General features: G+C 39.1%; 2 protein-coding genes across 4 annotated transcripts in view; one reads left to right on the top strand and one right to left on the bottom strand.

Annotated features, from left to right (window-relative positions):
* SLC9A2 (solute carrier family 9 member A2) overlaps nucleotides 1-1715 on the top strand; it is a 31850-nt gene extending 30135 nt beyond the window's left edge. Inside the window, exon 12 of the mRNA XM_065843030.2 lies at nucleotides 1238-1715. Coding sequence (XP_065699102.2) covers nucleotides 1238-1608 — 371 coding nt within the window. The 3' untranslated portion in view covers nucleotides 1609-1715. The remainder of the gene's footprint in view (nucleotides 1-1237) is intronic.
* Nucleotides 1716-7675: 5960 nt separating this feature from the next.
* On the bottom strand, nucleotides 7676-18827 carry MFSD9 (major facilitator superfamily domain containing 9). 3 transcript variants are annotated; one of them, XM_065829527.2, is made up of 6 exons: nucleotides 18696-18827; nucleotides 16325-16412; nucleotides 14989-15032; nucleotides 13610-13739; nucleotides 12080-12289; nucleotides 7676-11542 (listed from the first exon to the last, which is right to left on the bottom strand). In XM_065829527.2, exons 1-6 carry the CDS (start codon nucleotides 18813-18815, stop codon nucleotides 10752-10754), a joined length of 1383 nt encoding a protein of 460 aa, XP_065685599.2. In that variant the 5' UTR covers nucleotides 18816-18827; the 3' UTR covers nucleotides 7676-10751. The 3 variants fall into 3 exon arrangements, with proteins under 3 accessions (XP_065685599.2, XP_071664208.1, XP_071664210.1); XM_071808107.1 differs by lacking the exon at nucleotides 18696-18827 and adding an exon at nucleotides 18538-18662; XM_071808109.1 differs by lacking the exon at nucleotides 18696-18827 and adding an exon at nucleotides 18351-18528.
* Between the last annotated feature and the right edge of the window lie 419 nt (nucleotides 18828-19246).

The following is a 19246-nucleotide window of genomic DNA, read 5'->3' as shown; positions in this document are numbered from 1 at the left end:
TATGTCTTTACTCTCTTGAATGTAGGATCCCTTTTATTCTGTAGTTACATCTGCAGAGGTCACCTACTGTCACCTAGAATTAAAGAGAAAATGTGCCTCCAGATTATTCAATTGTCAAAAGATATATTATTTGACGCATTTCGGGGGGGTGGGAAGCCTGAAAACACAGTCTGATGAAGACCTTCCTTGACATATAATTATGTGGGTGAATGGACAATTATGTGGTAATATATTTTGGTGACTCCTTCCTCACCTTTTTAAAATAAATCACATATAGACTACTAATGGAATTTGTTCTTATGACAGTTGAACAGTACACAATTCTTTTCTTTAATATATTTAAAACATTGAATCTGACTTAGCTCTAAGAACAAATCTGAGTCATTCATACATGATTATTAAAATTATTATCAAATGACAGAAGTGTGCTAATTTTGATTAAGACATTACTCAATTTGAAGAAGTCTGTTGGGGAAAGTGTATGCACATCCAGAATGTATGTATACACCCAGAATGTGTATGTATACACGTCTGGAAGGTTTCCAGCTTTGTTTACCTGGTAGCAATCATTTAAGATTATTCCGTGAATGATTATGCCAGCTTTCCCTTGACCATCTTCTACCCTGCTGTGAGGGACAGAAGGAGCCTACAGCACTGCAGCCCTTGCAACCTGTGAAGATTGCCCCATGGATTTTCTTTGATATCTGACATTCAAGAGTATTAAGGATGGGACGTTTCCTCCCATCTGTTCATTGACCTTGGGAGATCCTTTGCCTGGGGAAGTATTGACACTCCTTTTCCAAAGTCAAGTTTCTAGAGCCCCTCAGATTAGATTGCATGGGATGTGAGGGTAAGAAATCTAATTTCTCTATCTCACTTGGAAATCGGCAGGAACTACAGCCCAAGTAGCTCAGAGAGAGGCAGGTTTTTTTAAATCCAAAGGCAGAACTGGGGAAATGGCAACACAAATGGCCTGCCACTCAGTGATTTAGGAGCAGCTGAGTAAGGGCTTTCTAAAAATCACAGTTTTTAGGGGAGGGGTGTTTGTAAGTCAAATCTGCCCTTGTTCCTGGTAGAGTTAAGTGTCTATTACTGGATCTAATCAGAAGGCACTGAATTTAGGAACCACAGGGAAACTTTCCTCTATGTCTGCTAGTGCTCAGTCAGCTGTTATTCAGATATTCCTGAAACAGTAATATTCTGTACCTAAAATTTTAATTTTGTTTTCAATTAACAGTGGGTGACAGCAGTGACTCTGAGATGGATGCCGCTACCACAGTGCTCAATCTAAGACCCAGAGCAGGGAAGATCTTGAGAGACCAAAGACCGAGGCAGCAGAGGCCACCACCTGAGTTTCAGGTGGAGTGGAAGAATGAAGTTGACGGGAGCCAGGATGGCCAAGGAGAGCAGCAGGAGCCGAGCACCTTGCCTCAGCCATCCATTGGGTTCAGGCAGCCACTGTTGACGAGACCAAGATTTGGCACTTTGAGCAGGGAAGATTTGACTGCAGACCACGGGTCAGCAAGACCTGTCCCACCACCACGGTTAGTTAGGCAGGCGTCGCAAGGGGAAAGGCAGAGAAATAAGCCTGAGAACGAGCCGTACTGAATGCAGCAAAAAGAGAACTATTGGTAATGAAATGTGGATGTATCAAATGAGGATTCTAAACTATCTGATCAGACTGTGGGATCCATTAAAAACAAAACCAAACCAAACCTCAGTGTGGATCTAACCACTTCCATTTGGGTGAAGTCAATGCCATTAACTAAGTGAAAGGAATACTGGAGCAATTGTAAAGCTGAAGACATAAAAAAGAAAAAAAAAACAAAAAAAACCCACCTCTTTTATAAATAACTTATGCCAATGCTTTAATTACATTATTTCCACTATTAAGATAGGATGGAAATGTGCCTTATCACATCATCTCTTGTGGAACCAAGTCATGCAGGTTCAATACCCAGTTATCCATTGAAAATATTCACTGAAAGTCCAGCAATGAATGGGTTCTTAAAAAAATTCTGTATCATTTCAGATTTTATTTATAACCAAATAATACTTGTTTTAACCAGAGCTTTAATATAAGTAACAGTGAAAATTGCACAATGCACCTGTGATATAGACTTTGTAAGAAGAATAAATATATTCCTGAAGCCAAATTTGTTCGAAGAGCTGTGGTGCAGAAAAAAAGGGAGAAGGAACAAGCTGTAGACGCGGAATTGCAAATACAGTTTACAGAGTGGAGTTGCAACAGAAACAAGACCTGAATTGCTTGAATTTTTGCTTTCTGAAGTTTTGGCAGTATGCTACATTTGAATGGTACTGAGGATTATGAAAGGAAATCTGAATTACATTGACTTTCACTAACATCAACAAGAGCTGAGAGCACCTAGCAGGATATCAGAAGCCCTAAAAAGAGAAAACTTCAAGCGAATAAATGACATTCTTATTCAAAATTGCTTTTTGCACCTTAGTTTCTGGGTTGCAGTGCAAACACAGCAGTAGAATAGTTGCAGAGTGCTGCACATCTACAAAGCGAGCAGTCTCCTATTTGAGTCAGGGACCACAGAGACTCAAGAAAGCTCGCTCACTCATGCCTGTGGCCCTGGTCAACTTGTTTTGCTTTTGTTTCCTCATCTGTAAAAGGGGAAAGATAATCTTTTCTTTGTCCGAGCTATGCACTCCAAGGAACAAAAATGTTCCATCTAATTTGTTTGTACAGAAAAGTAGCACAGCGGGGCCCTGGAATCAGTTGAAGTCACTGTGCACCTTAATAACACCCGTAAGAAACACAGACTTCTTCAGCCCAGCATAGGTGGCTGTCATCTGAGAGCATGTGGGAAGGGAGGGTGCATTAAATTAAATGATACTTAACTGTAGCTCTCAGGAATTTGCACTTTCTGTTCCACTTAATTTGTCTTAAGTTTTGAGCTTGCTTTAGCACAAATAGACATTTCAGCACAATGCAGAAATAATTTTCATCCTACTTGTTACCAGATTGATAACTTTCATTGAAGAATGTACACTGTGAAATCATAACTTCTCCTTTTCATTAGCACATTTCTAAATCTGTGGGCAATAAGATTAATTTTTTTTTTTATTTAAGCTTGTTTTGAAAGAACCATTAAAATCAGAATTTCCTTTTAAAATCACAGGGTATATTTCTTTCAAAGTTTCACGGGCGGGGTTAATAAATTGGTTTTATAAATGGGGACTAAGACTATCTTCTTACAGCTTTTCCAAAATATTTATTTCATGTGTGCATTTGAAATGTTAAACCTTTCTAAACTCTTTTATTGGCACGGGTCTTTTAGTCTTTTTCCTCTGTTGCAGTTATGGAAGTTTCTGCTGTGCATCAAATGCAAAGTCTAAGCTGCAGAGGGATGGCAATGTGAACCCTAGAAATCTCAGTCATCAAATGTTCATGTGAATATCATGATTTTTGTGGAAGGCAGTACTTAGCTATCCTTTAATGATCATCTAGTTTGGAAATAAAACTGGGTTCAAATAGAGCTGGCAATCTTTAAAAACAAATTTGATTTTTCTTTCAATAGGAAAATATATTTCATCAGTAAAATTGTCAGCAAGTACTCTGTCACTGCATTATTGGGATCATGTTTGAAATAGAAAAAAGCCTTGGGTTTGAATTTGAATTTTAGTTTTGAAACCATGTCCTCCTTGCAGATCAGACTGTTTACATTAGGCGTTTTATTTCAGGCCCATCTGAAATCTGACCAAAGAAATAAATATATGTGAAATGTTGCACATTATTATTTAGTTTACTCCCTGCGGAGCTTTCTTTTCCATGTGCTGGTAATGATCAAGCGATTGGTTGGGGAAAGATGCCTTTTTTTAATGGTTGACAATTTTTATTTATCTATCTATCTATTTATTTATTTATTTTCTGCACAGTTGTTTTTAATACTGAATGTAGTTTTCAGGAACCTTACTGTTCTGCTGGTTGTCCATTAGTACAGTGCATGCTCAGATCATTGGTACTTAAACTGGGTGCCTCACAGTACAAGCACATCAAATTAGAGGTCATTTATATGAGATATGGTCTTAAGTTCTTGGTGCTTCAAAACATGCTAGCATGTTGTTACCTTTCCAAAGCACTTTGAGATACAAGCATCAAGGCAGATCTCTAGCACGGTTACACCATTCAGTAGAATCAGAAGTCTCCTGGGACTCTGTCACCTTGCAAGTGCTCTCACCCTTCCTCACTCCTGCTCCTCCCACCCTTTTCAGGTGCTTTTCCACTACTGCTGGGTCAGACCCTCGTCACCTTTGGGAACTGGTTTCCTGGGTGTTCTCCTTTTCAGTAGCAATGACAGCAGCAGGTGTCACACGCTGTATCCCAGGTAGCTCTTCTTTTGCTCTGGTTTCGGTCAGAGGTTTGCATTTTTCTATCTCTTATTTTCCTGCAAAGGAAAAACATGTTCAATAGCACTTCTTGATCTAACTGTAGGTAGCAGAGGAGACTTCATGTTTTATCAGTTTGTCCGCAGGAGAATGAAATGCCAAATACATCTGTCCTCGAGCACCATCTGATGGGGAAAGTCATGTATTGACGGGCACATGTTTTTCACTTTTTCAGGAAACCTCATCTTCAGCAGTGACTGGAAGACATGCCAAGTCCACATGCAAGCTTTTTGTTTCCAGCTAGACTCTCCCTAGTACACTCTGTAGTATTGATATATTACTGCCTTGATGAGGAAGCACGATGCCCAGTTGTCCAGTTTTAGGGACAGTAAGAAGGTATATATGTTACATTGTGAATTAGGGTTTTCTGAGAATTTCTTTCCCGCTCTAGCTGCTCAGAGGCCTATACATGGAAAGTAAAAAGGATAAGAAAGTCTATTTAGCCATGGCTAGAGAGTAGCTAGACATCCAGTTACCTGTTTCAAGCAGCAATTTGAAAGAGAAAACTAGAATAATTTGCCCTAAGAGGCAAAATTTCAAGGGCTGTCCTACTTGGTACTAAATTATAATGCAAATGCCACTGAAACCACACGTGTTCAACAAAAGAAAACTATCCTGCATAACAATTTAGAAACTTGAAAATATCTTTCTCCACTAAAGCCATGTAGAAATCACACAAAGAAACCAAGTTAAAAATTTATTAATAGCCAAAATGCTGTTGTGAAGAGTATCTTGAGGTCTCTGGGAGCAAACACACTGCACCCTGCATGACCTTTTTCAAGATATGCCAAATCCACCGATTTCAAACACCAGCAACATTTTAAGGCTGACACTGCAGGAAATGCTTCAGCTGGTCACCATTTCCAAAATTATCCAAGTTCTGTCAACATCCCCCAGCTCCTGAAGAAAAGATGAAGGATTTTGAAACTGGCTGGAGGAATGCTTTTTATATTACAAGAGTTTTGATCCTATAAGAATATGCTTATGAATATGCTTAAAACATGGCATCTGCAATACACAGCCCCAGCCAGGCCAACAATGGATTGGAGACTCATGCCAGAAAACATGGTGGTGTCTGAGGATGAGGAGGAACTGCTTCAGGACACAGTAGAGAGAAGACATGGACTACTTGATTCAGGTGCTATTTAAATCTGGGAGAGATACGAGCACTATGAGTCCTTTTTTTAATCCCTCATTTTAGCAGATCGTGATATATCTTGCACTGTCTAGATAAACCTACAGCTGTGCTTGACACTGTGAGTTGTGTGAACAACCATGAGGAAGTGCTGTGGTTTAACCTGAGCTAGCACTATAACCATGATAGCCACTCGCTCACTTCCACACCCAAATAGGGGAGAGAATCGAAAGGGAAAAGAGAAACTTGTGGATTGAGATAAACACAGTTTAATAAGCTAACAAAATAACAATAATATACTACTACAACTGCTCATATATATTAAATTGAAATAGAATATAAAAGATACTGAATGCAATTCCTCATGAACTCTGTCTGCACCAAGCAGCCAGTCCCAGGAAGAGGGAGAACACCCTGGTCCTGAACAGATGATCCCAGAGAGAGGAGAGAGAAAAAGGCAGAAAGGCCCAGAGGTTTCTGCAAAGCAACAGGATGGCAAAAGATCAAAGTAAGTCCCAAAGAGAACTCTCCCAAACAGGTCTCTGTGCCAGCTCTGAGAAAACCTGAACCTAGCCAGAAGACCCCAGCGCTTCTTAGATATGAAGGATGATGCCAATGTGATGAAATGTTCTTATTGATTAGCCTGGATCAGTCAAGCTCTGCCCAATCTATGCCCCCCTTCCCAGGTGCCTCACACCTGTGGGCAGAACTCAGAGGCCGTGCCTCTTAGACCAGAGCAATTAAAAACATTAACTCTGTCCCAGGGTGTTATCTTCTTGTCCTCAAACTAAATCCAAACAATGACCATTCTAGCTATGAAAAAGAAAGGTTTCTAACTGCATGAAGAAAATTAATTCATTTTAAGTCAAACCACCACAGAAAGCTGTCTTGTAACTTTAAAGTCAAAGAGTTTCATCTCCTCCTTGGCCTGTATTAGATGGCCAGCTAAATGGGGAGTTACTTAAAAAAAATAATAATAATTAAAAAAAAAAGCCTGCCAGCATAAGTTGAAGGAACCTGAACATCTGGAGTTAATCAAAGTTGGGGCTAAAAATTTTCCCTCTTGGATACTGTGTTGAGGCAGTTGAGAATCTTATCCATCCGAAGAATTCTTCTTGCAGGTGGTAGACAGACCTTCTAATAGCACAACACAATGGTAGATTAGGTTAGCATCATTCCTCTCCCAAGTCAGCAAACACTGATGTGCTTCCCCCATAGCACTGAAGTGCTTCAGAAGCCTTTTTGTCCTGGGAGACTTGACAGAATATGAGGGACTAAGATTGCAGAAGGGAAAGCAATAGTTATGCTGGCTGCTCTGGTGAGTGTCACTGGCTCATGATCTGATATGTGCTTAGGTTTAAATGTGTGAGTTACAACAGCACCCTATTTGCCACAGATTTTGTTTCAAAAAGTAATTTTTTTGCCACAAAAGGGAAAAGAGATTTTGAATACACCAGTTTACTTCATTTATTTTTAATATCTAAGACCTCCTGTTTATTACAAATTTGACAGAAGAGCAACTCCTATGATATAGCACATCTCAAAAATAGTTCTTTGATGCTAATTTAGGATTCAAAATAACCAGAAATTTGCCTTAATTTCTCCCTGTAAGTTATCATAGAAGTTTTTCAAGCCTCCCCTTTAAAACCAGCTCTACAAACTCCTTCATTTTTATAAGGAAGTCTGTGCTCCACTCATAGTAATTTGATTCTCAAAGTTCAAGCTCCAATATACTCCCTGAGAAGATTAATGACCAGCTTTTTGTGACTGAGCCTTCAAAATTATAGCAATGACAGCACAATTGGGTTTTGGGTTTTCAAATCCCAAAGTGCCAAGCTATAAAGCATCACTTACCCAGGGGTATTCCCTACCACCCATAACCAAACAAGGGTTGGCAGCATCTGAACGGACCCACAGAGGTTCCCATCAGCTAGAATGTGGTGGCATTACAGACTGCTTGAAGTAACCAGCAAGCCAGTTAGAAAGAAACACTTGTCCTGTTTTGTTGCTGTGTTACCTACTCAATAAGCAACCTGTTCTCAGAAAAGGAGAACTGCACTGACCTCTGTGATGGTTTTGCGGTGAGTAAATTCAGAGAAAACACGACAAGGAACTGAAATCTGCAGGACTGGTATGTTTATAAAGGATCTCTTTAACTGTATTCAGCATGCACCAACATGGAATAAATCTGACATTTGCTTCATCATTTAAAAACAAGAAAATCAGTACACATCATATGCTACCAGCTCTTTTACAGAAATAAATCACTACATTGGATACACAGCCTCTTCAACATCAGCTGATCATAAGGGTCAGAAAAGTAGTCACTGTTGAAAAGTTGAAATTTCAAAAGGTAAAAGGCAAAAAAACCCCAACCCTGCCTACAAACCAAGCCAAACCTTAAGTAACAACAATCAAGAGAAAAATCTTAATTTGCAGTGATCTGAAGGTAGAATCTTTATTTGTTCCATATTCAGATCTCCGTTTTGTTGAAGTCTTCAGATACCACAGCTGGATTAAAGAACCTGCTGAGTAATTCAGTAAAGCCCACTAGACTGTAGGCAGAAATAGCTGGAACTGTTCCTCCCTCAACAGAAAAGAGGGAGTCACATCTCCTCCTCTCCAGGGAAGCAATTTACTCATCGCTTTCTGAACTTGCACAGTTATGGCACCTGAGAGACACCACAGGGGATCCAAACATAGTCTCCAGGCACTAGGAGCAGCAGCTTTAAGCACCCCAACTCAAAACTGGCAAGTTCTCAATTTTCTGTTTCTTCTTTTTCATTCACTGTCAAGCCACTTCTTAGCTGACTCCTTCATTCCTGTGCCTTTTATGTGAAAAGCAAGCCGATTCAAATGATCATTTTACGCTTAAAGAAAAAAAAAAATCTGCACTCTGTATTGACTTGAACACCTCTATTTTGTGCTGTATTTTCAGCAGAGGAAGAAGAGAAAAAAACACAGTGACAAAATGATAGATGCAGAATGTATTTTCATTTTGTTTCTATTCCTTAAAAAAATAAATAAATAGGGCAACTTTTCTGTAACTGAGTCTTTACAAAGAAAAAATGTTTCTGCAGCACTTCAGAAATCATTTTGGCCTACAAGTAAAGAAGTCTCCTGTAACATCAGTGGCAACATGTCCCTGAGACCACAGCCTTCCACAGATTTCTCAATTAAATTATTTAATTTTGTTTTTATTTAGCTTAGAATTATTTTTCAAAACAAAAATATTTGTTAATTGTGGAAAGCATGTTTTTCACTTATGTATAAACAAAAACAGTGAAGTTTTTATAAGCAGAAAAGCAATATTCAGGCAGCTGTATATGTTAGTATAAAGTGAATTTTATGGTGTCTACAGAATTCAGCTTTAGCAGTGAAGCAGCTTAAAACAGTAAATGGTGTCTGTTATCCCATATAATCAACAAATATAGTAAAAGCTACTAAATCTTTCATAGGGGTTTTTTCTACCCTTTTCCTTCTTGCTGTAGTTGCAAAATGGAAATCCCTGACTTACAGAGGGTTAGTTTTAAGTAAAAATAAAACAAAACAAACTCCCCAAAAAAACACTTTTAAAAGATGGAAAGATAGAAAATAGGAAATTTAGGGCAAGAATATTTTTGGACATCTACCAAGCAAGACAGGAGGAGATAAGACACTTAAAAATGCCTGAAGTTTCTAGGGAGAAATGAATCACAGATTATTACAATAAGGAACTCTGAGGATATGTACTGAAATCATAGCAGTAATGAGACACACACATCAATATATAAAATTAAAACAACTCAGAATTCTATACGTCTTCCTATGGTGCTGCCACTGGTATCATGAAGGTTTCAGCAAGGATTTAAATGACAGCAGGCACCGGAAAAGGTAGAGAAGAAAAAAAAAAAATAATAAAATGCAAACCACCATCTATGATTCTCCTGAAGCAGCAACACTGTTTGCACAGATGTGTTCAAGATCACTAATTTGCTTTTATCAAAAAAGGCCCCCAACAATTATACATAGCTGACTTTGTACTTTCAAGTAATACTAGGAAAAGCATATGGAATGTTATCAGTACAAAATAGTTTTTCATAAGTGTTTGCATTTCATTTGAAACTTATGATTGGCAAGTAATATGAGCTTGAACAGTAAATAGCACAGGGAAGTGCTACAACTCTTGGTATAGCTTTGATAGTAAGCTCTCATTAGTAAAACAGTGCAGACAACAAAGATTAAAACACCAACAAATTTGTCACTGAAATGTCAGTTATGCCTCCAGAGATGAGGATGCATTAATCCACATCCATGAACTGAAAGTTGCTCCAGCACACCTTTAACAGTCATTCAAAAGAATTAAGAAGCAAATTTATTCTTAAAATGAAGCTAGAAAAATTGCACAGGGAATATTAACAAATAATTTATGACAAATTTGTTCAGTAGAAGTTTTACTAAACAGAAACCACCAGCTCAAGTTTCAATGAAGCTTACATTCAGTCGCAGTTTCAGTCTGAATGACCCCATATTATTCTAAAATTCTCCGTTTTAGGCCTTCTAATACATGAAGTTAGCAAATATCCAATTCTATTACCTGGGAATGACCAGGAATCAGCAAGGGTCAGATAGCTGCCCCAAGGTATCTCATCATGCTGTGCAGCAAGTTTTGTAGACAAAGTATGCTTAACAAAATCACAAAATCAAACACACTGGTAATTAAGCTGCTCTCACAGCAGACAAATGACAGCAGATCACAGCATAAGATATTAAAGCCAACGAGCTATATAGCAAATTCTCCTTCTGATTAAATAACAAAAATTCATCACTGATTAAATAATAAGTATCCATTTACATCTTTTAACAATCTGTCAATCTAAACACTGTTTCAAATGTGAGCTACTAGAGGGAGTTGTGTTATTTCATGTAATTCTCTTTTTTCCCCTCCAAAAAGGTTAAAAATCCATTAAAAAAATCCCAGCCAGTACAATACAGCAACACCTGTCCTCCTCACAAGTGTTCTAGTGGTACCAGTTAGAATAACATTTGTCTGGAGTTAACATCCCTGCAGCAGAAATATTTATATGTATTTGCTTCCACATGAATATAATGTGCCTTCTTAAAAGATCCTGTACAAGTCTGGCAGGTGTAAACATCACCCCCGGCTGATTCACTTTGCCTCTCCTGTAAGATACCTCTGTGCAATCCAAATTTGCAGCTACTGATTTTTTAACTTAACATTTCCATAGCTACAGTATTTTTGTTTGTTCGCGTTCATTATCAGGATAGCTACTAAAGCTAGTGCAACCCCTAGACTTGGAGGGCCACAAGGAGTGAACTCCTGAGCAATTCCAGAAAGGAGTGGGGCAACTATACGTCCCACCGATGTCACAGACTGTCCAACGCCTAGGAGCGTACCACTGGCCTCATTCCCACCAACAGTCAATTCAAGATCAATGATACAAGTACGACCTATAGTAGTTGAAAAGGCTAAGAATGTGGAAGATAAAATGACCATCCATATGCCTGGCGCTGACGCATACAGGAGAATCAACGTACAGGTAAGTGTGCTGGAGTGCAACAAAACTCTGTAAGTGTTGTGCTGGTAGAATCTTGTTATTGGTCCGAGCAGACAACCAGCCAGGACTCCAAGCGCACTGCTATAGCTCATTAGGTATCCAGAAAACAAGGGTTTCACTCCAAATCTCTCCTCCAAGGCCAGGCTAAAATTGCTATAGTAAAGCAGTATAGCAACAGACATCAGCAACCGCACTAAAAATATATCCCACAGATCAGAGCATGCAATTCCTTTAATCCTCTTCAGCACTGTTGTAACTTGGATCCACGGAGACTGGAAAAGACTATTGCTTGCCATAGCTCCATTAGTTTCTGATTTCAAGTGCAGGTCACTATTTGTTTTTGCTGAGAAACTGTCTGTTCCTTTGTTGCCTCGTTGATGTTCCCTATGGCCAGTGTTCTCTTCACTCCAGGGTAACATCCAGACAAGACCTACATAGATCAAGAAATCAGCTGATTTCATTCAATTGCATTAACTTTACATGGAAGACATTAGTCTGATTGTAAAAGTTTTCTTAAATATCAAAATTTTTAAAAAGGACTTTAACAATAATGCCACTTTAAAAAATTAAAAAGATTAAGTCTACTGTTATTCACAGTATCAGTACAATTTTAAAGGAGGTGAAAGCAAGGAAGGAAAACACTAAGGTAACACATTTGCAGTATTTAAACACATCTAATGGCTAAAGGCAAAATTGTGATTTCTAGTCTTCACCTTTGGGCACATTAAAAATTCCCATTCCTATGTCTGAATGTAAAAGATATATACAAAGGAAAAGCATTTGGAGGTTAATGGTTTCAAAATTCCCACCCTTGTACACAGGTTCAAATTCAAAGGGTAGTATCAGTATACACAGCGTGTATGTCATAGATGATAAACACCATGAATTCAAGGTATTACAAATGGCATAAAAACACAAGAGTGATGAAGGAAGGGGCCCAAGATGCAAAATATGACATACAACTTACCAGCATTCAGAAGGAAGATGGAGGCACAGATGAAGGATGTTAGATAAAAGCCATCTTCCAGCTCTGTGAGGTAGCCACCAACGACAGGCCCCAGAATGAAGCCCACACTAGAGGCTGCATTGAAACGTCCCATTACTAATGGGCGGTCTCTCTCAGAAACCAAGTCTGAAAGCAGGGCTTTAGAGATGGAGAGGGTGTGCTTGAAAATACCTGCAACATAATATAAACAAAGTGATAAACACATATTGCTCAGTCCAAAATATTAAAAATTACAGAAGCTATATGAAATAACAAAGTTCAAAAACTGTATGATTGGTATTTTTAAGATTCCATAAGCTACAAATTCTCCGAAGCTAGAGTCATGCAGCCTTTTGGGCCACGACCGTCATCCTGGCTCTTCAAGAATTTGGACTTCAGAATCAAAATTATTCATGCATCTGCTCCTGCAGCCCTGCTGAAAGAAGAAATAACTCAGCTAAGTGCTGGAGCACAATAGGAATAAAAGAGACACTGAAATAGGAAATTGCGGGTGGGTAACGGTGGAGCAGGAATGGCTTGTCTGCTTATGAACATAGCTCTGTACGAATTTTGCTGAGCATGGAGATTTCCAGGATTGTAACATACCAAATTCATGTGGGAGACTGGTGGCTGGCAAAAGAAGAGAATAGGGAGGTAAGCACACCACAGGAATACCTGCAATCTTTTGAAAGGTAATCTTTTGCAAGGCATGCAATGCAGTCTTCTATGCTCCTTCCCTCTGATCAGGGCAATGCTGTCACAGTCACAATGCTGTTAGCATTAAAAAGTATTACCTCTACTAAGTAATCAAATATCAACTAAATAATTCATTAGCAAATTGTCTTGAAATGAAGAACCAATATAAACAGTTCCTAAATCAAGACTATGGGCCATAAAAATGCCCTTGGGTAGACATGTTCACAGTAATAGCAATACTTACTATATCAGAAAACATATAATAGGTGTTCAGCTATTATAAGAAATCTGACACGAACCCTGGCACAAACTTAGCTTCAGTGCTGCAAGTGTACATGCTTTTGCCCAAAATAAATACTCTGTTGAAGCAGTGACATAAAATTTCAGCCAAATTTTGTAGTATCATTTTGAGGTGTATTTTCAGCATGAGAAAAACCAATAATGCACATATCATTTCATTCTGCATTGCAAGTGGAGGCCAAGATTTCCAGCAGTGATTTGATGTATTGTGTACCTGTTATGACTAAACTTACAAGAGCTTCTTTCAAGGAACTGCTGCACTCCTATTCTCACAAAATTCTGCCATTCAAGGTGGCATAATATTTGTGACAGTTGTTTAGTATGTATTTCAAATTATTTTCAGAAAAAGGCCATAAGAATGTCTGATTTGTAGAGATTTTTCCATTACTGAGGTGCAGCTGCTGTTGCTGGGTGGTGATGCCATGTGGCCATCCACATACCATGACTTCTCTAGCAACAATTCTCAAGCTGAGACTACAGGGAATTTAAACTGCAAAATGCCAGGCATTTACTCACCTACAGGGACTCTAGAAATGGCAAACAGCAACACAGTGGTAGATGTTCCAAGAAGGAAGTAACCCAGTGCACTGAGAAGAATACAAGCAAGCAGGGAATACCGTCTTCCTACTATGTCACTCCAGCAGCCCTTTCATACAGCAGGAAATTAAGATTAGCTTTTTATACCATTTAACTATGTACAGTGAACAATCAGTACTTCTAAATTAAATTGAGAAAAGAGATCAAAGGACTGTCAATGAAAGCTTAATAAGCTTATTACACAACATTCCTAAGTGCTCAAAATCTGGAACTGATGAGCAGAGCTCTGCCCTGCTGGCAGCGCACCTGCTGGAACTATCATTCTATTTAATGTCATGCATACAGCTTTTTTAAAAAGAATTTCTCTCTTTTAAAAATACAATCCTGCAATAAACACCATGAAATAGTAGTAGCAGCTCTCTGAAAATGTTTTCACAACCAACCACAAATATTTCTTTGCAACAATGGTTGCTATGTACTAGACACTTGTTGAGCATCCTAAAAGGAATGATCTTAGCTATGAGGAATTCATCATCTGAGTGTAGACAAGTGGGAAGTATTTATGAGAAGGGTGAACAGTAAATTTGCATGTAGCATGCTTATAAATCAGCTTGATTGCCTACTTTAACTTTCTGTTTGCAATAGTCTTGCATAGCAAATCCTGAAACAGTTTTTTCCATGGGATGCTCAAAATCTGCTCTTTTGGAAGCTAGGAGGTATCAGGGTAACTTTAAAGGTGTTCCCTGGCTAAATGTAGGGACCTAAGGTATTAATAAGCAAGGCATACATTCAAGAGGTTCAGCCCTGACATTTAGTCTTTGCTCTCTTGCTTAGAATAGGATGTAAAAAATCAAAAGCTAATGGAAAACAAAACTAAACAAATCTCAAAGGCATAATACATGAATTTAGGCCATATGGCAAATTACAGAGCACTGTGCATTAAGCAGGGAAAGTAAATGCTAGGAAACAGGCTTATGAAGAGCTGACTTGTGATACTGCTTTTTGGACAGGCTACTGCACTGAAGAAAACTGTTTTACTAGCACCAACACTTAGGAGAACCCTGTGTGTGACTGTGTAACTGTGACATGCTCAGTAATGTACAACTGAGCCCAAAATCTGGATTCTTGATTTTGTCTAAAGACTGTATTCTGTTTAGTTCTGAAAAATGTGATGATTCCCTACAAAGGAAACAAACATTTTCCACACAAACTAAAAACTGGATCCACCAACCAAAAATAGTTATATGAACAGTATAAACGTTTAAAAAAATTCAAGAAACACTCATTAACCTCATCCTTTTTTCCCCTAAAATCCACAGAAATATGAACATACTTAGGAACATAGTGTTAGAACTCACCACAAATGTGCTGGAAAATAGTTGCATTATACCATAGAGAGATCCTAAAACAAACAAGCAAAACATCAATGTTAGAAATTAAACTGAGGTTTTGGGTTTTTTTAAATGAAAACCGCACAAAATTTTTTAAATGAGGCAGCATGAGAGCAACTCTAAAAATAATTTACTAGAAGAATAAGAAGAGTGAGCAGGACAAACCAAGGGTGAAGTATAGCACATAACCAAAGAAATAGTTGTACAAGTTTTCAGCAGAAACTACGTAATGAAGAAGGATGTTGCTTTGTATGATGTATTAAACATTGGCACTCACAATCACTTTGTCAGAATCAGCAGAGAATTTCATTACCGGGAGATACTCGTTACTTTCCATTTGGCACTCCAACACGTTACAAGGTACCACAGAAGCCCTGAAGAAACCACGACCCTCCTCTTTCATTTTGGAGGCTGAGTTTAGTATTATAGCAGTTAGTAACAGGAGAAGCCACAAAGAGAAGCAGAGAGAAACATCTGCCAGCCTTTTTCGTTTATAAGAACACACCTCAAAACCCAGTTTCTTTTAAAGTTAAAAATCAAAGAGACTGTTGAAATGAAACATATTTTTGATGAATTGCAACTTTAAATAATACTCTGACAACTCAGAGCAGAACCAGAATTATTTCATGAAAAGTGCTAAATTTCATCCAAAATAAAAGAGCAAGGTAATAAAAAACTGAATAACAGATCCCATGTCAACCATACATAGTTATAAAGAATATCATACATCATACTTGTATCATTAAATAAGAACTTTAGAACCATGGAACTTCATCTTACCACTTCCTTTTTAAGACAAAATTCCAAACCTTCAGAGTTTACTTGTAAATGCTCCTTAAAGATGATAAATATTTTGCCAAAAGACAACAGCAAGGAATTTAATCAAACTGGGAGCAAGCATGGGCTTTGGAAAGCTCAGGAGAACGAGCTGCAGAAGTACTGTTTGCAAAGCCTGTAAATAACAACAAACGTAAAAGCAACACCTCTGGCTTCCAGAGTTGCTGAGCTGTGAATCCTCGCATGGTGGAAAAAGATCTGTGCAAGTGTTACTGCAAGATTTCCTTGTTCTTTCCAATAATTCTCTTTTTCAAGCAACTGCTTTTGGCTACTATCAGTATGTAAGTTTGGACAGGTCTCTGGGTCTAACACAGTATGGATGCCCTTACAGTTCTACTTGGAAATTGGTCTTTTTATTATGCTACTAGTAAGGAAGAATCATGTTACAACGTCCAATTTGCAGTATGGCATAATCCACTTCACATTATCTTATTTTTTAGTAAATCAGTCAAGCACTGCAACTCACCTATTATTCCAGCAACTGTATGACTTGCTCCTAGGGATTTTATATGAAGGTTCATTAAAGGAACAACCATACTCACACCAAATAAATCCTGAAAAGAAGGCAGGAAAAGTTTTAATAACTGATCCCTTTTACAAAGATGATAGTAACCTGGCTTAATAACAGTAAATATTAAAAAAAATATAATTCTTTCCATATCAATACAAGATTAAAATAAAAATTTTCATGGCCAATGTGGTATGCTGTAATATAATGCATCCCGTATATAAAAAATTACAAAAACACATAAACTCGAAGATAAAGGGTAGCCTCACAGAGGAGTTAAATCTATGGGAATTCCAATCCTCTTTCCCCCTCCAGATACAATAATTCTGAAGATATATATTTAAACTTTAAATATTCCTTTAATAGATACTTAATATTTTTTAACAAGAAAAGTACTTTGTACCTGTATTTTAAATGCAAAGTGGCCTGTAATTTCAATCACCCAAAAATACTTTTAACTCATGCAATGAGAGTATATTTGGAAAATCTACAGTATTTTAACTCTCAACCACAATGGGGAAGAAGTTCTGGTAGGTCTAAACCTACCTACAGACTGTCTTTGTGTATAACTTGAGAAATGTAGTGAAAAGAGAAAAAAGAAGAAAAAGAACAAAAACGAAAAAGGAAAAGGGAAAAAGGGAAAAAAAAAAGAAAAAAGAAAAAAAGCATAACTGAAAAACATTTTGCAGGAGGAGGGCAAAGGACACTGCTCATCCTGAACAGTACAAAAATCTCCTACTCATTCTTTTTGATTTTTTTATCTTTTGTTAAGCTAACCACATTGAGCCAGTAGTTCTTTCACTACTACTATCTGGCACAGCCTACAGTGTCCCATACATTACAGAAGATCTATTGGAGCAAGATCACCTTTTATTAGTGACTGCTTGAGCTGAACTAGACTCGTGTTTCACAGCATGGCCCAAAGCCTGAATAACTGTAACACAGCGTATCACTAAGTCAATTCTCACCCAGTGTGTCATTAAGTATCTTTTGATGAGTGAAATTAAGACAACGTTAGAATCAGTGTTATATAGATGAGCAAACAGAGCACACAGCTTAGGAACATCTTCAATAACACAATCTTAGATGTCACCTGCAGACCTGAAGAGAGGTTCAATGACTTCATCCAGGTCATTGATAGAGACATTAAGAAGGACAGTTCTCAGAATATAATCTGGCACTGTGTTGTGGGCATGCAGGCAGAGCGAGACCCATTAACCACCATCCTCTGATGGGTAGTTATTTCTCATTTCACCTTTAATTTCTTATGTCAAATGACAACTACGTTGTGTTTGCTTGGTTACAGGAAGCTTGCATCCCAGGCAGCAGCTCTTCATGATGATATTTCACCACATTCTACATCCTCTAACAGGACATTCTTTGGGCGACTTCAGTCCGTACTCCTGCTCAGTGCAGTGAAGTATGACAGAAATGGAGAACCACAGTGTTTAGAAGTGAGCTAAGAAGCAAAGTTTGTTCTAATGCACCTTTTCCAACAGCCCAACCTAAAGGTCGTTAAGAGAACATACCCACATTTCACAGTGCAAATTTGTACTAATTTTGCATTCATTTTCCAAGTTATCCATTTGAATGGTAAATTAACTAAATGACATTTTCCCCAAGGCTCATGAATTGCTACAGAATAGAAACCTTCTTTAAAGTCTGTACACTATGTTCTTTCAGCAAGGGGCGCTTTTTTTTTCCCTAGAAAAATAATTGACTTTTTTTTTTTTAAAAAAAAAAAAAGAAGTTTACACCAACTACTTGTATTTCAAGGAAACAAGCTACAGTTTTCTGAGCGATCAGGCCATAACTTAGTTTTAAAGGGCACTGCACTGTTCCACTTCATTCACAGAATAGACCCCATACATTTGTATCAAACTGCACACAGTTCGCACGGATAAAACACAGCCGCTGCAAACCACTGCCGCTACAAACATTCAAACTCATTTAAAAAAAAAAAAAAGCAGCTGAGGGGATAGACCTCATAACCCAGTAGCTTTATCTGCGCCGGAACGGGGGAGCTCCGGGACTCGGCCGGGAGCGGCAAAAGACGCGGTGCGGGCTCTGGTGGCGGGGCGTCTACGCGACACCGGGCTTTGCAGCACCTCCTGACAACCCTGACGGGACCTCAGGGCTCCGGGGCCGGCCGCGGGGCTGTGCCCCCTCACCTATCTCCAACATGATCCCTCCAAGGGCTGCCCCGGAGCCGTGAAGTCGGGCAAGCACTCATCTGAGGTGGAGACACTTCCCCTACTCAGGCACCGCCGCCCGTTCCGGGCCGCGCCGGAAGGGCGCCACGGCCGCCGCAGCCCGCCTCCCCGCTTACCAGGAAGCCCACTGCGTAAAGGCACCGCACGAAGCGGCCGGACGCCGCCGGGCTCCTGGCAGCTCGCCGGCCTCCATCCTCCTCTTCCTCCTCCATCCGGCCACCGGCGGCGCGGGGCATGCGCAGTGCCGGCAGTGGGGCGGGAACATGGCGGCGGCGGCGGCGACACAGGGAGATTGGAAGTGGTACAAGCTCTTGGGATTTTCTTTGCATTAATGTGTTCTTTGTGTTTTTCTTTCTCTCCCTTTTTTAATTTTTTTTTTTATTTTTTTTTCTTCCTTCAGATGAGAAGCAGGAGTAAGGATCCCTGTTCCCCCGCCCCCATACACGCACCTGCAGGACTTTGTCCTTCCTGCCTCTTGCCTGTTTGCGTGTGGAGAGTTTTGCAACGAGTCACCTCAGGGCCGGATGCTCTAATGAAAGCAGGAACAGCGAGATACGGTGGAGGGGCTTCGGAGGCAGAAATACACCCTGGGGTCTGTTCCGTCTGGAGGAGACTGAGAGGGGATCTTATTTATTCTTATAAATATGTCAGGAAGATGAGACCACAC

The sequence above is a fragment of the Patagioenas fasciata genome, chromosome 1, assembly GCF_037038585.1.
Source record: "Patagioenas fasciata isolate bPatFas1 chromosome 1, bPatFas1.hap1, whole genome shotgun sequence".
Classification (NCBI taxonomy): Eukaryota; Metazoa; Chordata; class Aves; order Columbiformes; family Columbidae; genus Patagioenas; species Patagioenas fasciata.
The sequence above is the reverse complement of the archived record's forward strand: the minus strand, read 5'-3'. Positions and strand labels throughout refer to the sequence as shown.

Excerpts from the sequence above, each read along its gene's own strand:
- MFSD9 (XM_065829527.2), bottom strand. The coding sequence starts at position 18,815 with ATGCCCCGCGCCGCCGGTGGCCGGATGGAGGAGGAAGAGGAGGATGGA. Across the intron at positions 13,740-14,988 it reads TATTTTCCAGCACATTTGTG|GGCTGCTGGAGTGACATAGT; the intron begins GTGAGTTCTAAC and ends GCTGTATGAAAG. Across the intron at positions 11,543-12,079 it reads CATCTTCCTTCTGAATGCTG|GTCTTGTCTGGATGTTACCC; the intron begins GTAAGTTGTATG and ends TGATCTATGTAG.